Raw genomic sequence first — 22,609 nt, forward strand, 5'->3', positions numbered from 1 at the left:
ACCCAGGGGCTGGTTAGGGCCCATGGGGTGGGTTGGTGTCCTCATGAGCTGCGGCCACGTGGATAACGAGGCTAAAACTAAACCTTGAGCGTCTCCTTCCATCTTAAAATTATGAACTGCAACATAATGTATCTGGGCAACCTTATTTTCGGCATTTTTTTTCCCTCTTCCTCTCCAAGGGTTGTACTTCTGCTTTAGAAGCTGGTCTGCTTTATTTTTATCCCTCTCATATGACAGTCCAGAAAGCTTGCTTGCATTCTCTCTTTTTTTTGTGTGAAATAAAATTAATTTTTAATGAAAGATGAGCAGTTTTAAGATGCAAGTGTACAAATATGCAGTGTTTCAATGAGGGAGGAGAAGTTGTGAGAAACCTGCCTAACCCCAGCAGTACTTGGCAGGGCAGCAAGGTTGGAAACCCCGGGGATGAGTAGCTGAGATGGGTTGAACAAGGGCTTTTTTTTTTTTTTTTTTAAATATTGTTACCTAGTGTATCAAGCCTGTTGAAAGAAAAGTAATCCAAAATATCTCTTGGCAGATTATGGTTTTTAGAAATCCTTTTTTAATTCTGCTTCTTTCCTTATTGAATTCCTTTTAGGGTTTGCACTTGCAAGCTTTTTGTAGAAGCAGTGAGACATTTCTATCAGTGTGTTCTGTCAGTAGAGAATAGAGAGTCCGTAAAATAGCTATTCCTTGCAGAAAAGCCTGCAGTGGTAATTCATGTGGGGTGTTGTTCCTCACAATGGACAACACCTCCTGTTCTGGCTTGCCTCCTGCAATGCACACTGGGCTTTTTCCATCAGAGCGAGGGCTGGCAGGATGAGGATGTGTGATCATCAGCCTTGTCTGCAAGGACACTATTGGACACCCAAACTCTTCAGCGTTTTAAGACTGAAGGCAGAGAAAAGGGCAAAAGAAAAGAAAATATTTGGAGATTTCTTAGTATAGTTCTCTGGAACTTTCTGAGCTGTAGAGGTGTTTTAATCTGATTTTCCAGTGAATATGTCTCTTTAAAATACTGGGTTTTCCCAGTGGATGAGAATTCAAATTTTTTAGTAACTCTTCTTCATTGTATTTTTAGGGTTTTCCATCTTGAGGCTAGGCATCTGGCTTCAGTTTTCCTTTTCTGAGAAAAGCACTGGGACATTTAAATAATTCAAGGAAGAAATTATATGCACTCAGCAAACAGATGTCAAAAAAAATGAAAGCAGCTTAAAATCTAGGCCTCCAAAGTCACTTCCATATATTTCCTTTTTAAAGAATGTATTTTTAATTAGCTTTTAGAAACAAAGTGCCATGCTGACATATACATACTTGCCCAGCGTTTCATCATGGGACAGAACAAAGAAAGTGAAACCAAAGTTACAAACTATTGTGCTGTAATATGTGAAATAGATGCTATGATACCGAATCAGTTCACCTGATAAAGCCCAGAGTTACAAGGCTGTTGTGTTGCCATTTTCCAGATGATGTGAAGATAATTGAATGAGTTTCTATGCCTTGCAACAACAGAATTTCATATAAGAGCTCTTCTGGCTCTGGTAAAAATAAAATTTTAAAAGGGAATTAAAAGAGAATTCCCTTTTCCAGGTAGTAAGACTGCTGTTCCAATTGTAATTTGTAATTATAATTTCTGATTTGGTTTTGGTGTTCTTATTCAGCACGTTTTCCTACGAAATCATTTCAGGGGTGAGGTTTGGATTGTGGCGTATCTCTGCCCCTCTGCATGAGGCAGGACGGCTCCTGCGCTGGGTATCATCTAAGTTGTCAGCCCAAATATGAAGTAATGCAGTAATCTGAAGGGAGTCTTGCATATTTTAGTAGAATTAATGGAAGAGAAGTAGGTGAAGGCAGACAGAAGAGGACCTTGCCCTCCTGAGGTTGGCGTTGGAGGGGTCAACCCAGCTCATTTTGAGGCTGCTGATAAAGCTGCTGTTGACACATGGTTTCTTGGTGCCGCCACGTCATTAATTTGAGTTTGAGGTGTTACAGTCCTGCTTTAGAGCCTGGTTGGAGCTCTGAGACAGACTTATCTCTGATGGCTGCATGTTTGCTTGGGGCGCCTGGGAGAGCAGGGCCAGTGCAGGGTCTCCGTGGTGCTCTCGCCTCTCCTCCTTGGGGAACCCCCTCCACATGTCAGCATTTCCACTGGGTTTTGAGCCAGTTTAGGAAGATCTTTGAAGGTGACCGAATAATCCAGGGAGGGACAGAGGTTGCTACACCTTACATCTGCTCCTCCAAGGATGGATCAGGCTCAGTGGAGCAAATCCTCTTCTGCCACCCGCTGCCATTAATGTGCAGATGATTGTTTCTGAGTATGTCACTTGTCATCCTTTTTTCGTTTTGGGGAGTGGGTTGCTTAGGTTTTATGGGGTCTTTTTAAAGTTGTGTGTGACACCCTGCTCCTCCTTTCCTTACCCACCCTGCCCAAATTGGACCATGCTAGCAACTATTTGAAAAGGGCCACTATTTAATCGGGTCCATGCTTGCTTGTTGCCAGAACAGGAGAACATGGGACTAGCAAAGCAGGCAAGGGTGTACCCGCTCTGTCTGGCACTGGGTGGAAAGAGCAATACTTTGTCATGCTCTGGGTTTCCTAGCTGCTGGGTTGTCAATGCTTGCTGGCAACACCTCATGAGCTTTCCTGCTTCGGAGGAGCAGTTCTTGCTGCAATTTCAGAGTATTTCCTGCCCTCTGTTGTTTTTCTTGTTGGTGCTGGGTCTTCCCTGCCTGGGGGTTGCTCATAGTGAAACATTAATCATCACAGAACTAAAGCCGATTTTTTTGCTTAGATGCGTAGTGCAGTTATGTGACTATCAAATCCCTCACTTTGGCAGGATCTTAATATCGTGCTTGGGATGCTGTGAAGACTTTGAAGCCTAAAGTGTTTAAGAAAAGGGTTTTCAAATATGAAGAGGTGGGTTAGATTTTCTTGTGTTGAAATACATGTTGAATATTGATTATGTATCATACAGTCTTTGGGAGTATTCTGGTGGCAACATATACATATTTTAGCTCCTGATCCCAAGTGTATTTCTAAGCACATGATAAAGCAGATGCATTCTAAGTCTGTTGATACGAGCAATATTACATAGCTGCTTACGTGTCTGAAGGGTTAGTACTTTAGTTTTCAAAGTCTGGATTTTTACCTATGCTGCTCTTGCTTTTTTCTTAAAAAAACAAAAATGTGCATTTAATTTATAATATTTGAGTCCAGCATTGCAGTAGCACCTTTTTTTTCAGTTTTAAAAAGTCTGTTTGGTTTAAATGAGGCTGACTTTGAAGCTTGAGCTTAATGATAGAAGGTTTGGGGGGAAAACAGGGGTGTGTGGTGGTTCTGTTTTGTGTCTCTTTCTTTTAGTGGTTATATCCTGTTACAGAGAATGATTATGATGAGAGTTTACGTGGGGGAGTTGGCTTGTCGCATGTTCTTAAATCTTTGGCATGCCTCTGAAAGCCTGCCTGGCTTCTTTTAAATATGATGTGCTGACACATCTGAACAGCATAATACATGAAAGTGCACATGATGCTTCTGTAAGTCCAGTGTATGGTTAATATACCAATAGTGTATGGGATGGTAAAGATGATTATGTGTGTTTGCTCTGAATGGACTCGCTCTTTTGTTCTTTCAGTCCAATGAGAACATTGGCTCAGGAACTTAAATATTGAAAATGCCCAAAGGCAAGACTTTGCTTTCCAGGCTTTGCTCCTTGTCTTTGCAGAGACGATGACTGCATAAAACCACATGATTAGGTAAAGCATTAAATCATTATTTATAGACCATAATGTTTATTTCTGTATTTTAACTGGGGCTCAGTTCAGCACTGAAGTCTTTTAAAGCACCAAAGAGATACATGAGAACTACCATGACAGCAACTTCTGTGCTTGAAACCTTTGCCCTGGGCTGTGTGAAGGTTGAGTGAGATCATATGTAGTGTGAATGGGTAAAAAATTAGTCTCCTAACCAATATGCAGTGGTAACAGGGGTCCCTAAAGAGTGAAGTTGATGTCTGCACAGCGTGTATGTAGGTTGCGGCATCTGGACTCTGCTGAAGCTTGTGTGGAGACTTCCAGGAGGCAATAATTTCCAGAAGTCATCCTGAGAGCACAGGCTCTACTGGTTGGGTGTAGTCCTGGCAGAAAACACTTAATAATTGCCAGAAACATGGAAAAACCCCTTACATTCTAACAAGCTGAACTTTCTCTATCTCTAGCCTGCACTGTCCCCTCCTTTTTCATAAGAGATAATTTTCAATCAGCCAAAAAAACTGTCTGAGAGGAACTGGACCAAAGGCTGCAGTGTTTTACCCTGTCCAGCTATTGCTGGAACCAGAGGACCATCCTGGGCCTGGTTGTGTGAAACCTCAGAAGCAGACGTAAAATTTGTCCTCCAAAACCAAAATTGCGCATTGCCTGAAGAAGGTCAGAGGAGGCTTGGGCTGGTCTCACACAGGCTTTCTTGGTGAGCACTGCTTACATCCTTGGTGTTGTTAAGGCAGCTGAGTGCAGTGTGATCACTCCTGATGACTGTGTGGTGGTTTGAGGCTCCGGAATCCCTGCTCCAAGAGGTCTGGCTGCAGGAGGAAATGGATGCTGTGGTCATTTTCAGCATCAGCATCAGCAGCATCTTGTCTCTGAGAGGTGACAGCTCGTTGCTTCCAGCGAGTTTCTACCAGCAGGGTTAACCTTCAGTTTGGGAAAGAAAAATGCAGTCTGGCGTGCATGCTTTGGGAGGCTGTTGTAGTTCAGCTGGAGGTTAAGAGGACAGAGACAGGAATGGCAGGGTTATGGTTCAGTGGCTTGTGTCCTTCAGAGGTCACAGCTGAGCCCTTGTTGCCACAAAAACCTCTGCATTGACTTGAGAGTGGGAATAGGAGCTGAACTAAAGCTGCAGAGTGCAGAGACTGACCCTCCAGCTGTGCAAATCTTGCATTTCATGTGCACCATGCTGCTGGCTGTGGTCGAAGCGATGTCCTGGTTTCAGAGATGCACTCCCTAAGATAGTGATGGATAGTTGGCTTCATGTGTGCTCTTACTTGCCTGTCAGGGCTGTAGGGAGGAAAGCTGAGCTCTGCCAGTGTGTCGAAGTGCTTCATGCAGCTAAACTGACCCTTCATGGAGAATGAGTGAAGTGTGACTGTGTAGCATTGAAAGCAAATGCCATTATTGCCACCAGGTAGATATTGGTGATAGAGATGTAAACTGTTACCTGAACATCCTTAGATTTAAAGGAGATGCAGTTTACTGGGAAGTGAAAGAGACCATTGGTGATGGTAAGTAAGTGAGCACTGTTACGAGATCTGGCAAAGCCGAGATAGAAAGGATCTTCTCCAAAAGTCCCTTCTTAAGCTCTGCTTGGCACAGTTGCTTCCTTGGGAGCACTCACAGTAGACTGATAATTATTTCCAATGCTCAGGTCAGATTAGAGTTGATTAATGGATTTTGGGAATAGTGATATGGAAATATGTCTTGTTAAATCTGGTAATAATAATAATTTTGCTGATCTTAATTCAGAGTTAGGAGATAATAGAAAACAGCTTCTTTTTTCTTTCTTTCTTTTTTTTTTTTTTTTAAATTGTGGCCTTTCCAGTAACACAGTAAAATCACATCAGTCCATCTTCCAACTGTATTCAGTTTGCAGGGTTTTAAGCTGTATGTTTTCTTGGTGCTTATCAAAATTTAATTTAAACAATTTGTTAGGCGCATTTGTTTTTTTAATATAGAGTCACAGTATTACAACATCAGATGTTTGTGGTTTGTTTGTAGTTCTGGATTCATGACTCCTGCAGCCAATGCGGTCCAAACGTAACATGTTATTTGCATTTTCTTGTTTTATGAATAATTATTGCAGAGGTCTTTCCCACAGGAAGGTCTTGAGAAGAGTAGAAGCATTTAAAAATAATTACAGATCTACAAAGCCTTTTTTGTCTCTTATTTTATGTAAGTGTTGTTTTCAGAAAGAACTGGAGTGTGCAGTAAATTGCTATAGGAGTGTTCAAAATGTTACATGGAAGCCCAGTCCTTTTCTTGAGAAATCCTTGCAACTGAGAAATTTGGGGTTGTGGCTATCAAGGTGTAGGTAGATGAGTGCTTATTTCAAGGTCATACAGGAGTAGGTGACATTAGTGAGGGCTTTTGAAAACTGAGTCACTTATTTAGGTGCCTAAATGTAAATTTGAAGTCTAACTCTATTAGTTCCATGTTTGTAGTTTTGACTAGTTCTCTGTGTGTGTGTATGAGAGAGAGAGAGATGTGCTATTTTAAAACTTAGTAAGGGGATGTTTCTAGGAATCTGCATACTTAAAATTAGATTTCCGCTGTGGTTACACAACTGTGAAGTAAATCCAGAAAAGCATCACTGACATTAATTATGTTACTACAGGTTTTCACTTCTATAAATGATGTAAGAAATGGATTCTGAATACTCTGAAAATTCACCAGCTCTGAACTGTTCAGCAAGTGGAAGAGATCCAAAGGATGATTAGGCATGTTGGCGTACAGAGGATGCTGAACAATTGCAGAATTGTATGGGTGCCATTCTTCAAGAAACTCTTTTAAATATAGCTCTTCCATCATTCAACAAGCTTGCAATAGCTTGTTTCCTTAAGCAAGCTTTTTTTGTTCTGCTACAAAATTGAGTAGTCTTTAAGGCTCGTAGGTAGATAGATATTTTTAATTATCTGACAGAAGTTTGCTTTGATATAGCCTGGAACATTAGATCATGTGAGAATTAGCTGATTTTAAGTCATGTCTTTGAAACAAGTAATTTCATTCTTGTTTAAATGAATGCAAAAAGGCAAGCCTATCTTCCTTCAATGCTCTAAGTACATTCAACGTAAAAGAATATTGGAAAGATTTAAAAAGTCATTTAGAAATCGCAAAGCTTTTCCATTGTCCCACCTGACCTGGACTTGGAGAAAAGGCTGGCTGCTGGAGACAGTTTGTGTAAAAAGAGGGTAAGGACTAAAGAGAATAATTTGATAGTACTAAAGGGCTTCTGTATTGGTATCAGAAAGAGTTTTAGATTTGATTGTCTCATTAATAATGGATGGCCAGATGGATGCTTCCTCCCCTGCCATCTTCTCTTTAATTCATCTAAACGATGGTGGAAAATACAGTCCATTGGTTAGAGCCAGGCAGTCTCTCCAGTTTAAAAGCTTGCTGTGTCTGTCCCCAAATCTCCTCTCCCACCACAGCAGTTTTGGCAGGTTGAAAAGTATGCTCAGAAGGTTTCCTTACCCAGCTGAGCAGGTCAAACAACCTAGTTGTTGTTTAATGTGCAAAAGTTCTAAAACTGTGAAGCTGCATCATCGCAGCCCTGCCTCAGCATTTTCTTACCATTGTGCAACACAACTGGCTTTGGCTTCCTCTCCTTTCAGACAGGGGCCTCACTGTCCCAAAAGGCATCACACTTGCTGTGCCTAGAGGACACCAGCCACTTGAACACAGGCAAGACTGCAGTGACATGCAGCGAGGGAAGGGCTTGTGCTGCCTGGCCTTGGCACGGTAGCTGGAGCCTTTGGTCAACACCACGCTTCCAAGTTTTACTGCTACCTGCTGACATACAGCAAATGTTTTTTCAGCATTCATCTATTCATAGTATTTTAGTAATATCAGTAAAATCCTGTCATGTTCCTGGTCCAGTGGAAATACTTTCCAGGATAATGTGAACCCTAAATTCTGGTATAATTTCACACAGTATGTTTTGGAAATGCATCTGTTTGTATGAGCTTGCTTATGTTGTGTGAACATAGTAATAAAGACAAAGGAGGCAGTGGGTGGCTTCGGGGCTCTAGGAGTAACAAGCAGCTCCTACCAAGGGGCAATGGTTGGTTTCGTGAGAACTGAAGCAGCTTCTCCTGAGTGGTGCTGCTGAAGAGGACATACCCAACGGCCTTTGAGGTCATACCGGTGGTGGAAGCCTCTGTAGACTTTGCAGTGGTGTTAAACCAACTGTTCCTGCACTGAGAGCGATTGATCCGGTGTTGCAGTGCTGTCACCTTGTGCTCAGATGATCCTGGGTGAGGGTAGAAGGAATTAGGGGAGCCTTGCTCCCTTCCCACTGTCCAGGGGACGATGGTCTCACCCTGCCTACCCTGCGCACAGCAGAGCAGCACGGGCGGTGGGTAGAACAGCAGTGGTGAAAGGGAAGGAGGGCTGCTCATCCTCATGCAATGTGGCTTTTGCCAGTATCGGTGCTTACCACCTGGTAAATAAACTCCTATAGAGAGCCATTTGTGTACATTATCGTATTGGTGGTGAGGTTTTCAAAACAAATCTAAGTATATGGCTCGCTTTTTACCGAACTGTTCTGTCCCTTTTATTGTGTAACATTTCCTGCACAAATTTTGCATTTCTACGCTAGGCTATTTCAGTGTCCCCTTGGTGAACTGTTCTTTGTTCTCAGGGCTTGCTTGGCCTGATACTATAAACATCCTGGCAATTACTAGGTTTGATTTAGGAAGCCTAGATGTTTGCACAGGTCTTTTGATTTTTGATGTAGTCAGCATAAATACTTGAAAAATCAAAACAGTTAAGAAAGCATTGAAGGGAACCTTTCTGCAAGAGTTGATAGTTTGCCACTGCCTTTATTTAGCTATGCTGTATTTTTTTTTTCTATGCCCAATTTGTCTGGTTAACTACATGTTTTAGAGTAGGACCCATCTGATCATTTTCAGATATCTCTATTTGACTTAGCCACACATTTTTCAGGCAATGGAGCAGAAAGTGCACTTGAAAGATGTCATGCATCTAGTCTGAAAATAAAGATCTACAACAAGTCAGATAACGATTTCCTAAGAGAAGAACATTCTTCTCCTTTGGCCAGAAAGGAAGCCCATGGTGACAAGCTCAGATGAGGATTCAGCTGATGTTAAGGAGCAGAATTCCCAAATTTTGTGTCCCTCTATTCCTGTTGGTTATTTGTGTTGAGGTCAAACCCAATGCTGTGGTTTGACTGTGCAGTAAATCCAGCTTTAGGGCTCCTACAGCTGGATTAAAAGCCTTGAGGCCATGAGATAGAAAATGCTGACTGCTGTAAAACTCACTGTCAATTCAAATTTGTTCAAAATCTCTCAAAGCCTGCCAGCGTAAGATTTAAATTTTTATTGCCAGGTCAAATATCAGTAGTCTTCCTATGGCTGGCATAGAGCTGACCTGTAAATGTGCACTCTGGCTAATTCAGCAGAAACATAACCGTGCGCCTGGATCTGACTTGTACTACTGGGTAATATGGATTTAAACAGATTCGCTACTGTCCTGAAGGATTTCAGGCTGCGGACTGTTACAGCAAAACCATTTTTCAGCAATAGCGTGTCTTTTAGTGAAAAACCTCAATTCAGTTCCTACGTGTTTTTTTCCAATTGTTACTTTTTTGCTATTAGTTGCTAACTAAAAAGTAGAAGAAATGAAAGCTACGCTTGAATAGAAATCAGTAAATGAACGTCTTTTGCTGGTAGTGGATTTATTTCTCTGGTACTGAAATGCCCATATGACTTTAGGAAAACAAGTATGATGCCTTCATCTCTATATAAAAGATTAACAGTATCTCTCAAACATAACCTTTAAAGCAATTATAAAGTGATCTCACTCAGGGGATGAAAGGAATTTTTGGAATAACTGCATGTATGTTTTTCTGGAGGTTTACGCTAGGCTGGAAATGCCAGAGGGGTTATTCTGGAGGATCGTGTGTTGGCCGTTTGCACAAATCAGCCCTTAAAAATCAGTAATGGGACGTTTTAATGACCCTCTATATTTCCTTTCCCCCCTATGAGAAAGTGATTATTGGAACTCTTTACATCACTCCTTTGAGGATGATGTAGGAAGTAAAAGCTCAGATTGTCAGAAAAAAAAATTGTGTTTATGCCCTTAATATCCATATATGCTTTTTGACAGTTCCAGCCTCAACTCATTTAAAGAACATACTCTTATTCTTCTGTAAGAAGTCATTTAAGATAGCTTTTCCTTAAGAAAGCCTATCGGAAGCAACCTCTCTTCACCTACATCACCTATGTTTAAGTTCGTATTTTGAACTAAAAGGCTGGAGATGAAGGAAAAAGTGTGTTACTTCCTGAGCCATAACTAAAAACTTTCACTGGGGAAGGGAGAAGAAGATATCCAGTTCATTTATGCAGGTGGTATTTCAGCCTTTGAGATCACATCTTACGTGAGAGTGCTGGGTGGAAGAAGGGCAAGTAAAGGCTGATTTTTCTGGCTGTAAATACTCCAGGGATGAAGGTGAGAATTGCTGATAAACACCAAGAAGAGCAGAGAGCTGTAGAAGCTACACATCTGTGGGTATAAACTGATTATAAATACATTTAAGCTGGAATACAGACCATTTCCAACTATGCGATGTGGTGGGACAGCTTCCCAGCAAAATAACAGAGATGTAAATCCTCTTTACTTCAAGTTAAATTTTTATGAGTTTTATTGAGTAGAGGGTGAAAGAGTTGCTGTGATAGCTGGGGGCTGGATTTGATGATGCCCAGCAGGATCCTCGTGGCTGGTGGCTGGTTGGGGAGGGACCAGGCTGCTCCGCTCGCTGGGCAGTGGTGGCATGTCTTTGGGAAGAGGCATGTACCCAAGCTGGGCAGGCTGCAGCCGTGCAAAGTGGCTGGTTGTTTCTGTGGCTGGATGGAGAGAAGTGGTACTTGGGCTGTTGGCATTGCTGGGTGAGAAGGGACCATGTTTTTTCAAGGTGTTTGCTTCAGCATCTTTTTGATCCTCTGAGAGCATCTGACCTGAAAGCTTCATCTTCCTGCAAAGGAGGGTGCCCATCCCATGCTGTGGGTTGTCTGTGGGTGCAGCCTGTGGGCTCCTGCAGCAGAGGAGGGTAAATCTGAGCCCTAAAACCAATACTCAGCATGGTGAGAGTCTTTCTGAGAGCCCACAAAGGGGCAATCCCCCTTGAGGGTCCTCCTCAAACTGAGTGGTCATGCTGTCTCTGCACCATCATGACCCTGCTATTTGCACAGAACTAAAATTGTTTCCATATCACACCCAGTAAATGAAGTAGGATTTCCCACTGCAATATCTTTCCAGTTGAGATGTTCTGAGTCTGCAAACATCCTATCTGCAAAATCTTAGTCCACTTACTTTATCCTTTAAACTGCAAACAAAAAAATCTCAACAGATCACACTTACTGAGACCCAGGCAGGCTGTGAAATTAAATCACTGGACAGAGAGTGGGAATCAGTAGCCCCAGAGGGATTCAGAACAATGAGAACAAAATCTCTTTTGTGGAAAGTTGTCTCCAGGACGGGGGACTTGCGTCCCCACAGGGCTGCCCATTCACAGTGCTGGCCTGGTTTACTCCAGGCAAGTGTCAATGCCAGGATGGGCATAAAATCAGTCTTCTGTACATAACTCTTGTACTCCATGTGAGGTGGTGGGATGGTTTGGCAGGTCTGTCACCTACAGAAAGTAAGCAAGTTGGTGGCGACTCCAGTAAATTTTCTCATGTGGGTCTTGAGTCTATTTTGGTGGAAGTCAAGAGCAAAAATAAATTTCATCTTAGTGTTGAGTTTCCCATTTTTATCAGGCATATCTATTTTTTCCCTTGATGAACAATTTGCCACCTTTCTATTTTTTGCTCCCATTGGCATTGGACAGCCTGAGCTGGTCTTCTCACCAGCACAGAGGTGTTCAGCTCAGTGCTGCGCCGCCTGTTTCGTCTGGAAGGATTATTGCCTATTTATGCTTGTCAAGAGTCTTTTTTCCGACGCCAGAAGGTTTTGTTTGAGAAAATCAAATCCCTTGAAAGTACTGTATAATTATCTACATGATTATCTTAAGTGTCTGCCTTGGCTCTGCAGTAAGCTCAGGGGCGTAGACAGGCAACCCGCAGCGTATCGACGCCTGCAGTTTTTCCTGCGGGGAGGAGGAATAGGGTTTTGAAGGCTGCCTGCCTGCGGCGGGGTGGAGCGGGCTGTCATCCTCTATCTCTGGAGGGACGTGCCTGCATGGAGGGGGAGAGCCCTCCAGCAATGTAACTAAATGAATGATGGATGACTTTTGCGTGGGATGCAGATGCCTCTGAACACCCCATCCTGTCCGGCTAACTGCAGGATTGAAGCTGAACTCAGCATCAAGTTGTGCCCTTGGCCAATAAAGAGGAGAGTTGGAGACTCTGGAGCTAAAACCATGAGCTGCTTTCAAGAAGCCCCAAGTTCTCCAGGCTGGAGACTGGGGCAGCGCGTTTGCTCTGGGGATAGTTTGTGAAGGGCAGCCTGTAACATGTCCACCCAATGTCAAAATTAACCAGCTAAGAGCAAAACTCATTAAATTATTAGGCCAAAAAGGGCCTGAAAGGGTGATCTGCTCTGATTATCTCTAGAGCTTGAATGGTTTTGAACCCTGTGTCGTTACTGGGAGCTGTACTGATGTTTGCTGTTGAAGCAATGATAAAGGTGTCTTTGTCGTAACTCACTGGATGTTACCCATTATATGACCTCTCACTGTGCTCTTACTAAGAAAATGGTGCTGAAGGGAAACAATTCAGAGGGATTGAAATGGAGAGGTCTACTCTTTCCCACAGGCCTAGAGAGGTTGGCTCTAATCATTGCTCCTGGCAGGTGTATTTGTCTAACCCACTGCAGGGACCATGAGTGATGGAGACTCCAGACACCTGAGACAGTGTATCCTCCAGTGCCTTGGTATTCTTTATCCTTATTAGTGTTACCTAACCGCTCACCTAAATCCATTACTCCGCCGTGGGCGAGGAGAATAAACTGCTCTATTCCTCCTAGTAACTGTGGGGCATTTTTAAGTATGTGAGGGCCTTCAGCTTGTGTTCTCACAACCCACCTGCTATGCTTTCTCCTTTTTAGAGTAGCAGGCCCTAATTTCTTTAGTATTTCCTAATAAGTCACATTTTCTAGACTGGTAGTCATGTCAGAGCTCTGCTCCAGGTGGGCAGTTTTGCTACTGAGACCTTCCTCGCCCTGTGTAAGTCTACAGAGATACTTCATACACCTGGTAGGCTTTGTCCTTCTTGACACATCCTGAGACAAGGACCCTTTTTCCCCCCCAACAGCCAGACTTTATTGACAGGAATGATTCATTACAAACCCTGCATCTCTTCCCGAAGATTTGCCACCTAGACAACCCTATCTATGTGTGATTTTCCTTTTGTAGTGCTCTGCACTTGTCCTTTCTGAACTTTATCCTAATTTTTAGATGATGTTTTTTTGATTTTTGCCAAGATGATTTTAGATGCTAATCCTGTTCTCCAATGTGTCTGCAGTCACTCCCAGCTTTGTGTGATCCACAGTTTTAATAAGTGTGCTCTTTTTCATCGTCCAGGTCACTAATGAATGTGCTGAGCAGAACTAGACTATATAGATCCAGCAGAGCTCTGCTCAACAGTGTCCTGTTTTCACAGAGTATCATTAATAACTACTCCCTGGGTATGACTTTATAGTAGTCTCATTTAATCATGTTTCCCTAGTTTATTTATGAGAAAGTTGTTTGAGACGGTGTCAAAAGCTATAATAAAGCCCAGATAAATGACATTTAACAACTTCTCCATTATGAAAAGAAATTAATTTGATTTGATATTTTTTTTTCTTGTCTCGTGTATCTGCTGCTGCTTATATTTTTGTTATCTTCCACATACGTGCAAACTGTTTCTTTGTTTGTTTTAGAGTTTTTCAGAGGATTGAAACTAGACTGACTGAGGTAGCATCCTTTTGCTGCTTCTCTTTCTACCTTTGAAGACAGGCACTGCACTTGCCTTTGTCCTGACTTCTGGCACCTTACCTGTCTGAGCTCCCACAGGTGACCAGGAGGGAGGTATCTGAGATGGCTTCAGCTGGTTTTGTAGGGAATTTAAAAGGTGGTTTGTCCCACACTGCTAGTCTGGAAATACCTGACTTGGACAGAGGACTGGTCTCACCCTGGAACAGGCAGAGAAGAGGATAGTACAACTTTGTAGTGACAATGTGTTGTAGTGTTAACTGTACTAATCCCCTGTGCATAGTAGGCAATTTTAACAAGAACTAAAGCAAAAATCAAACCAGCCTTGCCTCTTTCAGTGTCATTTTTCAATAACTTTCTTTATCTGAGCAACACTTTTCCAGACTGTCTTCTTGGTATTAATATACATATAAAGCATAACAAATTTCTTTTTTTTACATTTTGCAAGGTTTATTTCATTCTTATGCCCTGATGTTTCTAGTATTTCTGCCTCTGCGTTCACACTATTTTTTTAACTCCTGCTCAATAACCTCTTAGTGTTCTTTCTTCTTGTCTTTGAGGTAAATGAAAAGCTCGTGATGCTGCCAAGTCTTCTGATCCTTCTTCTGCATTGAGATGTTATTGTGCCTGTGCCTTTTAAGCAAAAATATTGTTTCTTTGAGAAACTACAGCTCACCTTGATTTCTTTTTCCTTTAAACTCTTCTCCATGAATTCTTGCCTAGCAGGTTTTTTTAATGTACTGAAGCCAGGCATTTCTGTTTTGCTGTCCCCAATCCCTTGCGTATGGCAGATTTCATCATTTCACAGGCACTCGTAACATGAATTTCCTTCCACCTTCTTACCCCCAACACATCCCTCTCTGGAGACACTTGCCTACTGATTACTTGACCTATCAGTTATGTGAGAATATTGCTCTGAAGACACCAGGACTCTCTGTCTCCTGCTGCTTTCCCTTCCTAGCAGATATGTCATGCTTGTACTCTCCCATTACCATTAAGTCAGTTGTTACCAGGTAGCCCGATCCATTTAATCTTCTTGGTTTGGGGTTTGTTGTGCCCTCTCCCATAGTTTTTTTTTTTCCTTTTATTATTAACCAGAGAATTTAGCAGTTCTTCCTCCCTCTCTGTTCTGGACCTCAGAGCAAGTATATGCATCATCCTTGGTATACCAAAAGATGCTTCCTTTTCTGTGCTGGTCCATATATAAGCTATGCATCTTTATATCAGTATTCCAGATCTGTGCCTTACTGCAACAAGTTCCGGTTCTGCCAGTTAAGCCATCACTTTTGTCTTAAATTAAATCTGAGATATTAAATAAGACCTAAGTTCTCTGTTAAAAGCAATATATTCACCAATGTTGCATTAGATATCTAAGATATTCAGAGGATTTAACCTTATTTTCTGGTCAATCTGTGACTGTATTATCACCCCTTCTTTTTAGACCTGCGCTGAGGTTTCTTCTGTCTTTATTCTCTCCTCTGGTTTTGCCCCCTATTTCTCCTATCCTGACCCTAAATCAGAAGTCCCTCTCACTAAGCAACGGGCCAGTTCCTCCTTTCCTGAGCCGACATCCGTCCCTGTTCAGCTGTTGGTGTAACATCACCCCGTTGGTGAAGAGGCTCCTCCTAGGAGCATCACTCATGGCCATGACGTGTTGTCCCTGTCCCTGCCTGAGCTTCCTTAGGGTCACTCCTGTCCATCTAGGTAGCGTCACGCAGCCAGGGAGGTGGCAGAACACTTTGGATCCAGCTTCTGGGCAGCAGCATTTTGCAAGAGTCTCCCTTTATACTCATGGTCCTGGGGTCGTAGGCTCTTGCTGCAGGCTCTTCTGCCTAATCCAAGCCTTCCCTCCGTGTCTGCAGTAGCAGATGCGCAGGCCGCAAGCTCCAAACTGTTGCCGCCTTCTACCTTCCTGGTGCACAGCTCACTGAGCAGCATCTGCTCCTCGAAAGTAACTCCTGGAAAGAAACCGGTCAGCCAGAGTTGACTCACATCAGGGTTTTTCTTTGTTTCATAGATCCTAATGCTCCTAGGAAAAAAACCTTTCTCACCCTCTTGCTTGCTAACCCCCAGCTCTTGCTGCCTCCTGGCTGCCTGTGTGCCTCCCTCTCCGAATTGCAGGAAACTGGGCAATTCACGCGCACAACTCTTGTCCTGGGGAACTGGGTAGCCACCTCCCTTAGATGCTTTACCTCCAGGGTAGGTGTAGTCTGCTGTAAGCCCCCACTGCCAGTAAGAGACCCCCATTGCCTGTCCTCACCCCTCGTGTTTGCTGCTGCCTGTGCAGCTTGGTGGGGAGCTAAGTCAGAGAAGTGACCGGATTAAGCCTATCCCAGCCCGAAAACACTGGCTCGGAGGAGGGCAGAGCTGCCTTCAGCAGTGGCGTGGACCAGCTTCGGCCGGTGGTGAGACCCGTGTCGCGCCGTGCCCCTGCAGCGGTCCTTGCAGTGGGTTTGGCTGGAGCGTCTCCTTTGCTTCGGTGACAGGCCTGGGGCTGTGGCAGGAGCATCCCCACGGCTCATCAATTCCCCGTTTTACCGGGGAGGTCAGGAGCTAATCGTGACCTTTTATTCCCTTGCTGAGAAGAGCGGCTGGTGCCCTCAAGTGGTAAATCGCAGAAGGAGAGCGGCTCCGGCCGTGCAAGCCCGGCTTTGGGCTCCTGCCCCGGGCGGAATGCTGGGCTGGGGCCCTTCGGACGCCTGCAGTGTTTTTGGCACTTCTAACCATGCTGTTTCCCCCTTGCAGGACAAGACGGTGTGGTGACCGTGGTGGGAAGGAGACGTTGTTCCCAGCGGAGCGGGGACCCTGACGCCAGACGGCCGCAGACGCTCCCCACCGCTTCATCCACAGACGTTTCCGTGGGGCCGGCTGCGTCTTGTTAACACCAAACAACCTGCCTTGACTCTGCTTTTGGTCAGTTGGAGCCCCCCAAACGTCCCTGTGAGATTAGATGGGGCTTGCTTTGGATCTGCGGCCCCACTCCAGCATGGTCCCAGGGGCTGCAGGGGGCCGTGGCGGGCGGCGGAGCCGAGGTCTGGGGAGCCGATCGGAGCCGGGGCTGCTGCCGTGAGGGGATGCACGGGGACAGCGATGCCCATCACGCAGGACAACGCAGGGGTCTTCCTCCCCCTCCTGTGCCAGTGGCTGCAGAACAGCCGTCGGGAGGGGGCCGAGGGCACCGAGCAGCAGCTCTGCCGCTCGGCCGTCCAGAAGCTGAGCGAGTACATCCAGCTCAACTTCTCTGTGGACGAGAGCAAACTGCAGCCAGGGAGCTGCGGGACTTCAGATACGGAGATCTGCACCGTGTACCTGGCCCAGGAGATGCGAAAAAACGAGGTTCTCGGGTTGAGCTTTGGGAACATCCCTGCTCTGGGGGACTATGGGGAGAAGCGTCGGGGAGGGAAGAAGAGGAAGGGGCATAAGGGGCCGGTGCTCGACGTCGGGTGCATCTGGGTGACAGACTTGAAGAAAAACAGCCCAGCCGGGAAGTGCGGGAGAGTGCGCCTGAAAGATGAGATCCTTTCTCTGAACGGCCAGTTGATGGTCGGCGTGGATGTCACCGGTGCGAGGTAAGGGTGGAAGAGCAGCCGCCAGCGGCCGCCTCTCACAGTGCGTGGTGCAGGTTGTGGCCGGTACTGATTTGTGTCCGAGGGCAGAGGTTTTGACCTCTGCTCTCCAGCCCCCGGGGAGATTTCTGGGTTCCTTCTTAAGGTGTGTAGAAAATACCTAGCAAAAGCTAATCGATAATTAGCCTACATCTGCTCCTCGCACATCCACTGGAAAATTTTGAGGGGTCATTGTGTCAAAAAATAATATGTCATAAGCATTGGAGGGTCTCCACGAAAACAGAAGTCTTCTGCATTTGGATAAGACTGTTTTCTTAAGTAAAAATGAACACAGACTCAGCAGCACTGGAAGATTTTTTTACAGGTGCATCTTATTTTTGTTGAATCATTTGAGTTGAGGGAAGCTTTTTTGACAGCTAAATGTTGTCTGAGACTTTTTCAAAGCAAGACATTTTTGTGTTTTCCAGATTGGAACAACTTCATTTTAATAAATTCCCTTTGATTTTATTGCATTTGCTCTCTTTTGCTGTCGTCTCCTGTCCCAGAAAACTTGAAACCTTGAAGGGTTCAAGTCAGAAATGAAAGTTCTTACAATGATATAGATTATTCTTGCTTTTTTATTTCAGCTGCTGCATGCTGTAAAATCAGTTATTGGCCCAGCTTTGCTCTTTGTGGGCCAGCAGACTTGCTCACATTTCCCTTTGCAAAGGCAAAGAAAGACCTTTCTTTGCTAGAGATGAGGATGCAAATGCTCATTCATACCTGAGGTTGCAATGTACCAGAGGGCATGAAATCCTCTCCCTCTTACCAAAGGGGATTCATCATGGGGATGGACAGTTTTGGAAACAAAACACTAGTGAAGTGGTCCTGCTTTAAAAGGAAACTGTTGATCTGCAGCCTGGGTAATCGGCATGTTTTATGGGCCTTGGGAATAATATGCCATTTTAAAGCAGCTGAGAAAGTGCTTCAGCAAGTGAGATTTGCAACAGGGGCAAATAACAAGTTTTAACTGAAATAAGCTGTGTACTGAAAAAAAAAGAAAGAGTTGAATCTTTACAGATACGCCAAGTGAGAATATAGCATTGATGGGAAGACTTATTGGTTATTTATCTGCTGCTTTTAGTTGTCGGCCTTGCAAAGCCACAATGGCCTTGGGGGGGGTAACACTTGCAAGTTATAATCCTGCAAAGTGCATGGCCTTTGCTCCCAACAGGCAGTGAATGCGGCAGCGGTTTGGACTGACCGTCACTCCCGATTCTGCTATGTGGCAGAATAAAAGCAGTGATTCTTCATTCTGTGGGTGCTGGGCAGGTCAACCTGGCTGTGATTTTGCAGGTGTGATAGCCACCCTCTGTAATTTCAAGCCTGTAATTCAATGACTGTATAAATATTGGTAGTGTGGCAGTACCAGTCAGTGGCACCCCCAAATGTGAGAGGTTTTGTGGCAAAAAGCAGTTAGTTTGCTGTTTCCCCTTTGCCAGATGTCACTGTTTCTAAAATCCAAGGGAACTGCCTGCAGTGGCCAGCAATAATGTTATCTTATTATTAATGAAAAATGAAAGATAATACCCAATGGAGTCTGAAATGTTTGGATATCTGTTCTTTTTATCCTATCCCTGAAGGCTTCATTTTGGGCTTGTTCCTTTTGGAAAGCTCTGTTATTAGACCAGCAAGCTGTGACTGCTGCTAATGAGAACCAAGTGCTCCATTTTTCTTAGTTGAGATTTTTTTCTGGCCATTATCAAGACAGAGTTTTGGTGGTGCAGGACCAGTGTTGTTCATAAGATCCTGTTTTAGAATATTCTACATCCAATTTAGGCCAAAATTTAGGACATCTCTTAGTCAAAACCTGATTTATTTTCAGCATCCAAAGCATCCTTGCCTAACTTACTGTCAACTGCTACTTGACAAGGGTGATGTTGATGGATGACAGTTTGGGACCTTGAGGATGCTCTCAGTTTGGAGTGCTTGGTGTTGCCTCTCAGCGAGCTGGCTGGTAGCTCCAACCCCATGTTACCACCTTGTTCATCTGATCTGCTCCAGGATGCTTCGAGAGTCCTTCAGTAAGTTTCTCCATTGGTGTGCTCAGAAGGGAAATAATTCTGTCTAGGTTTAGAACAGGCTGAAAGGCAATGTCAGCTTGCCTTCTGGGAAGACTGTTTGAAAGAAGCAGCTTTCCTAGAGTATTTCCATATTGCTGCTATGGTGGCAGTAGCAGAGCCCTTTCTCCTTGGCTCTTCAATGTGTTGGGGCAGGGCAGGACACTGAGCAGTAGTCCTGGCTTGATTTCTGTCTGCCTAATTATTCTCTGGCTGGGTGAGAAACTCTTCCAGATTGGCACAAAGGGGTGTGAGTGCTGTGATTTGCAGTGTGATGCACTTAGTGCAGCCTGCGCACGGTCAGTGAAATTAAAATACTGTCTTAGCTCCTGCAGCACCAGGCTGGATTGAGCAAGCAAAATCACTGCTTGCATGTTTATTCCTTGCCTGCCAAGTGTGCCAGGGCTGCCCCATCTTGCCTGGTGAGCATGTTGTCCGCACTGGTGTTTTAGGGCATCTCCTGATTTATTTCTGTAACAGTGGGGAATATGGCATGAGGGTCTCACAACTCTGCCACTTTCCTGGGGGTTACCACCTCTGCAGCAGGGCTGGCAGAAGTGTGCTCACGTACCCTGGGCTTCATGTCACCTCACCTCCAGCTCCATCCCACGACAAAAACCCTCCCTGTTCCAAGGGGCTAAGCCAATACACTGGACAACAGGAGAGGAGAGGTTGGGGCACACGGTCCCTTCTGCTGGCTGTCCTGTGGATGTGGTCAGCCTCTAGAGGATGCAGGGGCAGACAGCTGGAGCCATAACAGATTGGGCAGCCCTGGACAAATTGGGCGCTTTCAGCACCTGCCTGCTATAGGTCCTGTGCCTACAGGTCCTCAGGTCTTGGAGCGGTGATGGGGTCAGGCACAGCGCAGAAAAGCAGCATGCCGCTTCTCGGAGGAGCTGGCTGTGGTTATCACTCATCTGTCTCTCCCTGCTAGGGAGGGTGAATCTGACTTCTTTAAAGAAAAGTTATTTATTTAAATTCCACCTGATTGCCATGTAAACAGCAGAAACAGGTTGATTATTGCTGAGCTTGTTTCTTTTTTTTTTCTTTCTTTTCATTTAGAGAAACATTATGCAGTAATATAATCATCAAAGCTCTTTGCTTAACAGGGTATTATTACATTAGAGAAGAATGATGTACATGGTGGCATTTTTGGTGATGTTAGTGACTGAGGGAAAATTATTGCTCTCTTCAGAGTTAGCAAATTGTGTGTGTCTATCAAACACAATTGCAGGGAAATGAGCTGTATTGGAGTACTGAATAAAGGTTAGTAAAAACTCTGCATGTTTATTTAGCTTCTATCTATACAACTGTATCTCCAAAACACATGGGTTATGTTCCCCCAGACAACAACTTCCTATGTATTGTGGAACTACTCTTCTCATTTTGGGCTATTACTCATTTACTGGAGGGAGGCTGTTAGTATTCCTGCAGATGACAGATGAATCCTTCATTTCTTGAGCATGACTGAATGGGGCTTCATTGAGCAAGTCCTGGGAGGATTGCAAAAGAATTATTTTGTCATGAGTATCATTCAGTTTGAAATACTTGATTGTGAATTTCATAAGCATAGCTGCAGTGCTTGGACACAACTACCATATACATCTAATCTTTAAAATCAGTGCTGAACAGATTTCCAAATTCAAACTGTTTTTGAAGAAAGCAGAGTAAGATACATTACAAGTGATGACAGCGTTCTATAAACATGAGATATTACTATAATTTTGTCATTGAGGAAATCCAACCACTGCTTCAAAATATCGTGTTCCTCATCAGCAAAAATGACCAAACATGGCCATGTGTGGGAATACAGTCAAGAGAACTGGCTGGCTTCTTTTTAACCCACAACCTGGAGTCGCTTCCAAAAAATGAACAGAGAAGTGTTTTGACAGCCATACCTTTGCACAGCGTTTTCTTAGCCTCTCCTCTTCAGCCAGTGTTCTGGGGGATTTGCTAGGACTACCTCCCAGCACAAGATACAGCATGCTGAATGTCAGGGAAATCAGTTTATTTTCAAAGATGCTGAAAAAGACCTTCAGAAATCAGATGTGCAATGGAGAATGAGCTTCAAGTGCCACTACTGAAGGCGAAGGTTTGACCTTACCTGAAGTTGGGGGTTTCCAGCAAAGCCAAGGTCTTTCCTGAGTGCTTGCTGCGACTGCACATCACATCTACATGCTCCAGGGTAGCTGGAAGTATGAAGGCAACGTGCTGGTCCTCCTAACAGATCAATGCTACTAGTAGTTGTGTGATATATGGACATTCTAAACACAGTCCTGCTTCTCTGTAAGTGCCAGCAGCTGATTACAGAGCACAATACTGAACGTCTAACCAAATTACAGGTCTCAAAATGTGCAAAGGACTTTGTGCTGCTTGCCTGCAGCAGTCAATAACAGTCCTGGGCTCAGCTGGATGAAATCTTGAGGTTCTGTATCAAAACAGTCCTTGCTGGTGCTGCAAAGCCAATGTGCCATCCCTGGCTGTATTTGGAGTCAAATTGTGCTCTGAACAGTGGTCTTCAGGAGGGTGCTCTTCTTCTTTGCCCCCTTGTTGGGAGCCCTGCATGCAAGGAGATGCAGAACGGTACATCTGCCGAGGGGATGGGAATGGAGAATGGGGACCTTGCTGCGTCTAAGTAGAGCTGCTCAAAAATCTGACAGTGTGGTTTGATAACTGAGGTTTCAGAAGAGCACACCTTTCAAGGTACTTTTTATTGAGCTCCCCCTTCCTCAGAAGTTTCAACGGAATGATTTTTTAGCATAAACTGCTTTGACCCTGCAATAGAAAGATTTTCTTTTTGGAAGAAATAGCCCCCGAATGTGGTCACTCTTTGATATCAAAGTGCAGTGCTGCGGTTTTGCATTTTCCATGGGGCACTGCTTCCTGCCGCGCTGTGGTGACACATGGCCACTGCAGGAGGCTGGCAGTCCTCGCCACGGCCACTTTGTCCCTGTGCTGGCGGCCGCAGTTGTCTCTGAGCATCTGCAGGATTTTGTAGCACCGTGTTACTCAGTGTGTTCAGAATGCTTCCAGGTGCTCCGACTGGTGTGTCGGGACGGCATGCTGTGGGAACAGGGAGCAAGGGCTGTGCTCCCTCTGCTCATCAGCTGGGGCCTTCGGTTTAAGTTTTTGGTAACAAATCCATTCTTTAGTAGGGTTGGGCATTAGGGTATATGAATGCCTGTGTTATGGTGGAAGGGGAGGTTTTCAGGTTTCTGTGCCTGTGATAGGCTCGTGTTTCTCTGGAA

The 22,609-nt window shown here is 44.4% G+C and overlaps 1 protein-coding gene across 3 annotated transcripts in view; it reads left to right on the top strand.

Moving 5' to 3' along the window:
- PDZD2 (PDZ domain containing 2) overlaps positions 1-22,609 on the top strand; it is a 206,897-nt gene that overhangs the window by 45,921 nt on the left and 138,367 nt on the right. For all 3 annotated transcript variants that reach the window (XM_052775629.1, XM_052775630.1, XM_052775631.1), the window contains exon 2: positions 16,442-17,265. In XM_052775629.1, the coding sequence (XP_052631589.1) occupies positions 16,787-17,265 (479 nt within the window). In that variant the 5' untranslated portion in view covers positions 16,442-16,786. The remainder of the gene's footprint in view (positions 1-16,441; positions 17,266-22,609) is intronic.

Source organism: Harpia harpyja, chromosome Z (assembly GCF_026419915.1).
Source record: "Harpia harpyja isolate bHarHar1 chromosome Z, bHarHar1 primary haplotype, whole genome shotgun sequence".
NCBI lineage: Eukaryota > Metazoa > Chordata > Aves > Accipitriformes > Accipitridae > Harpia > Harpia harpyja.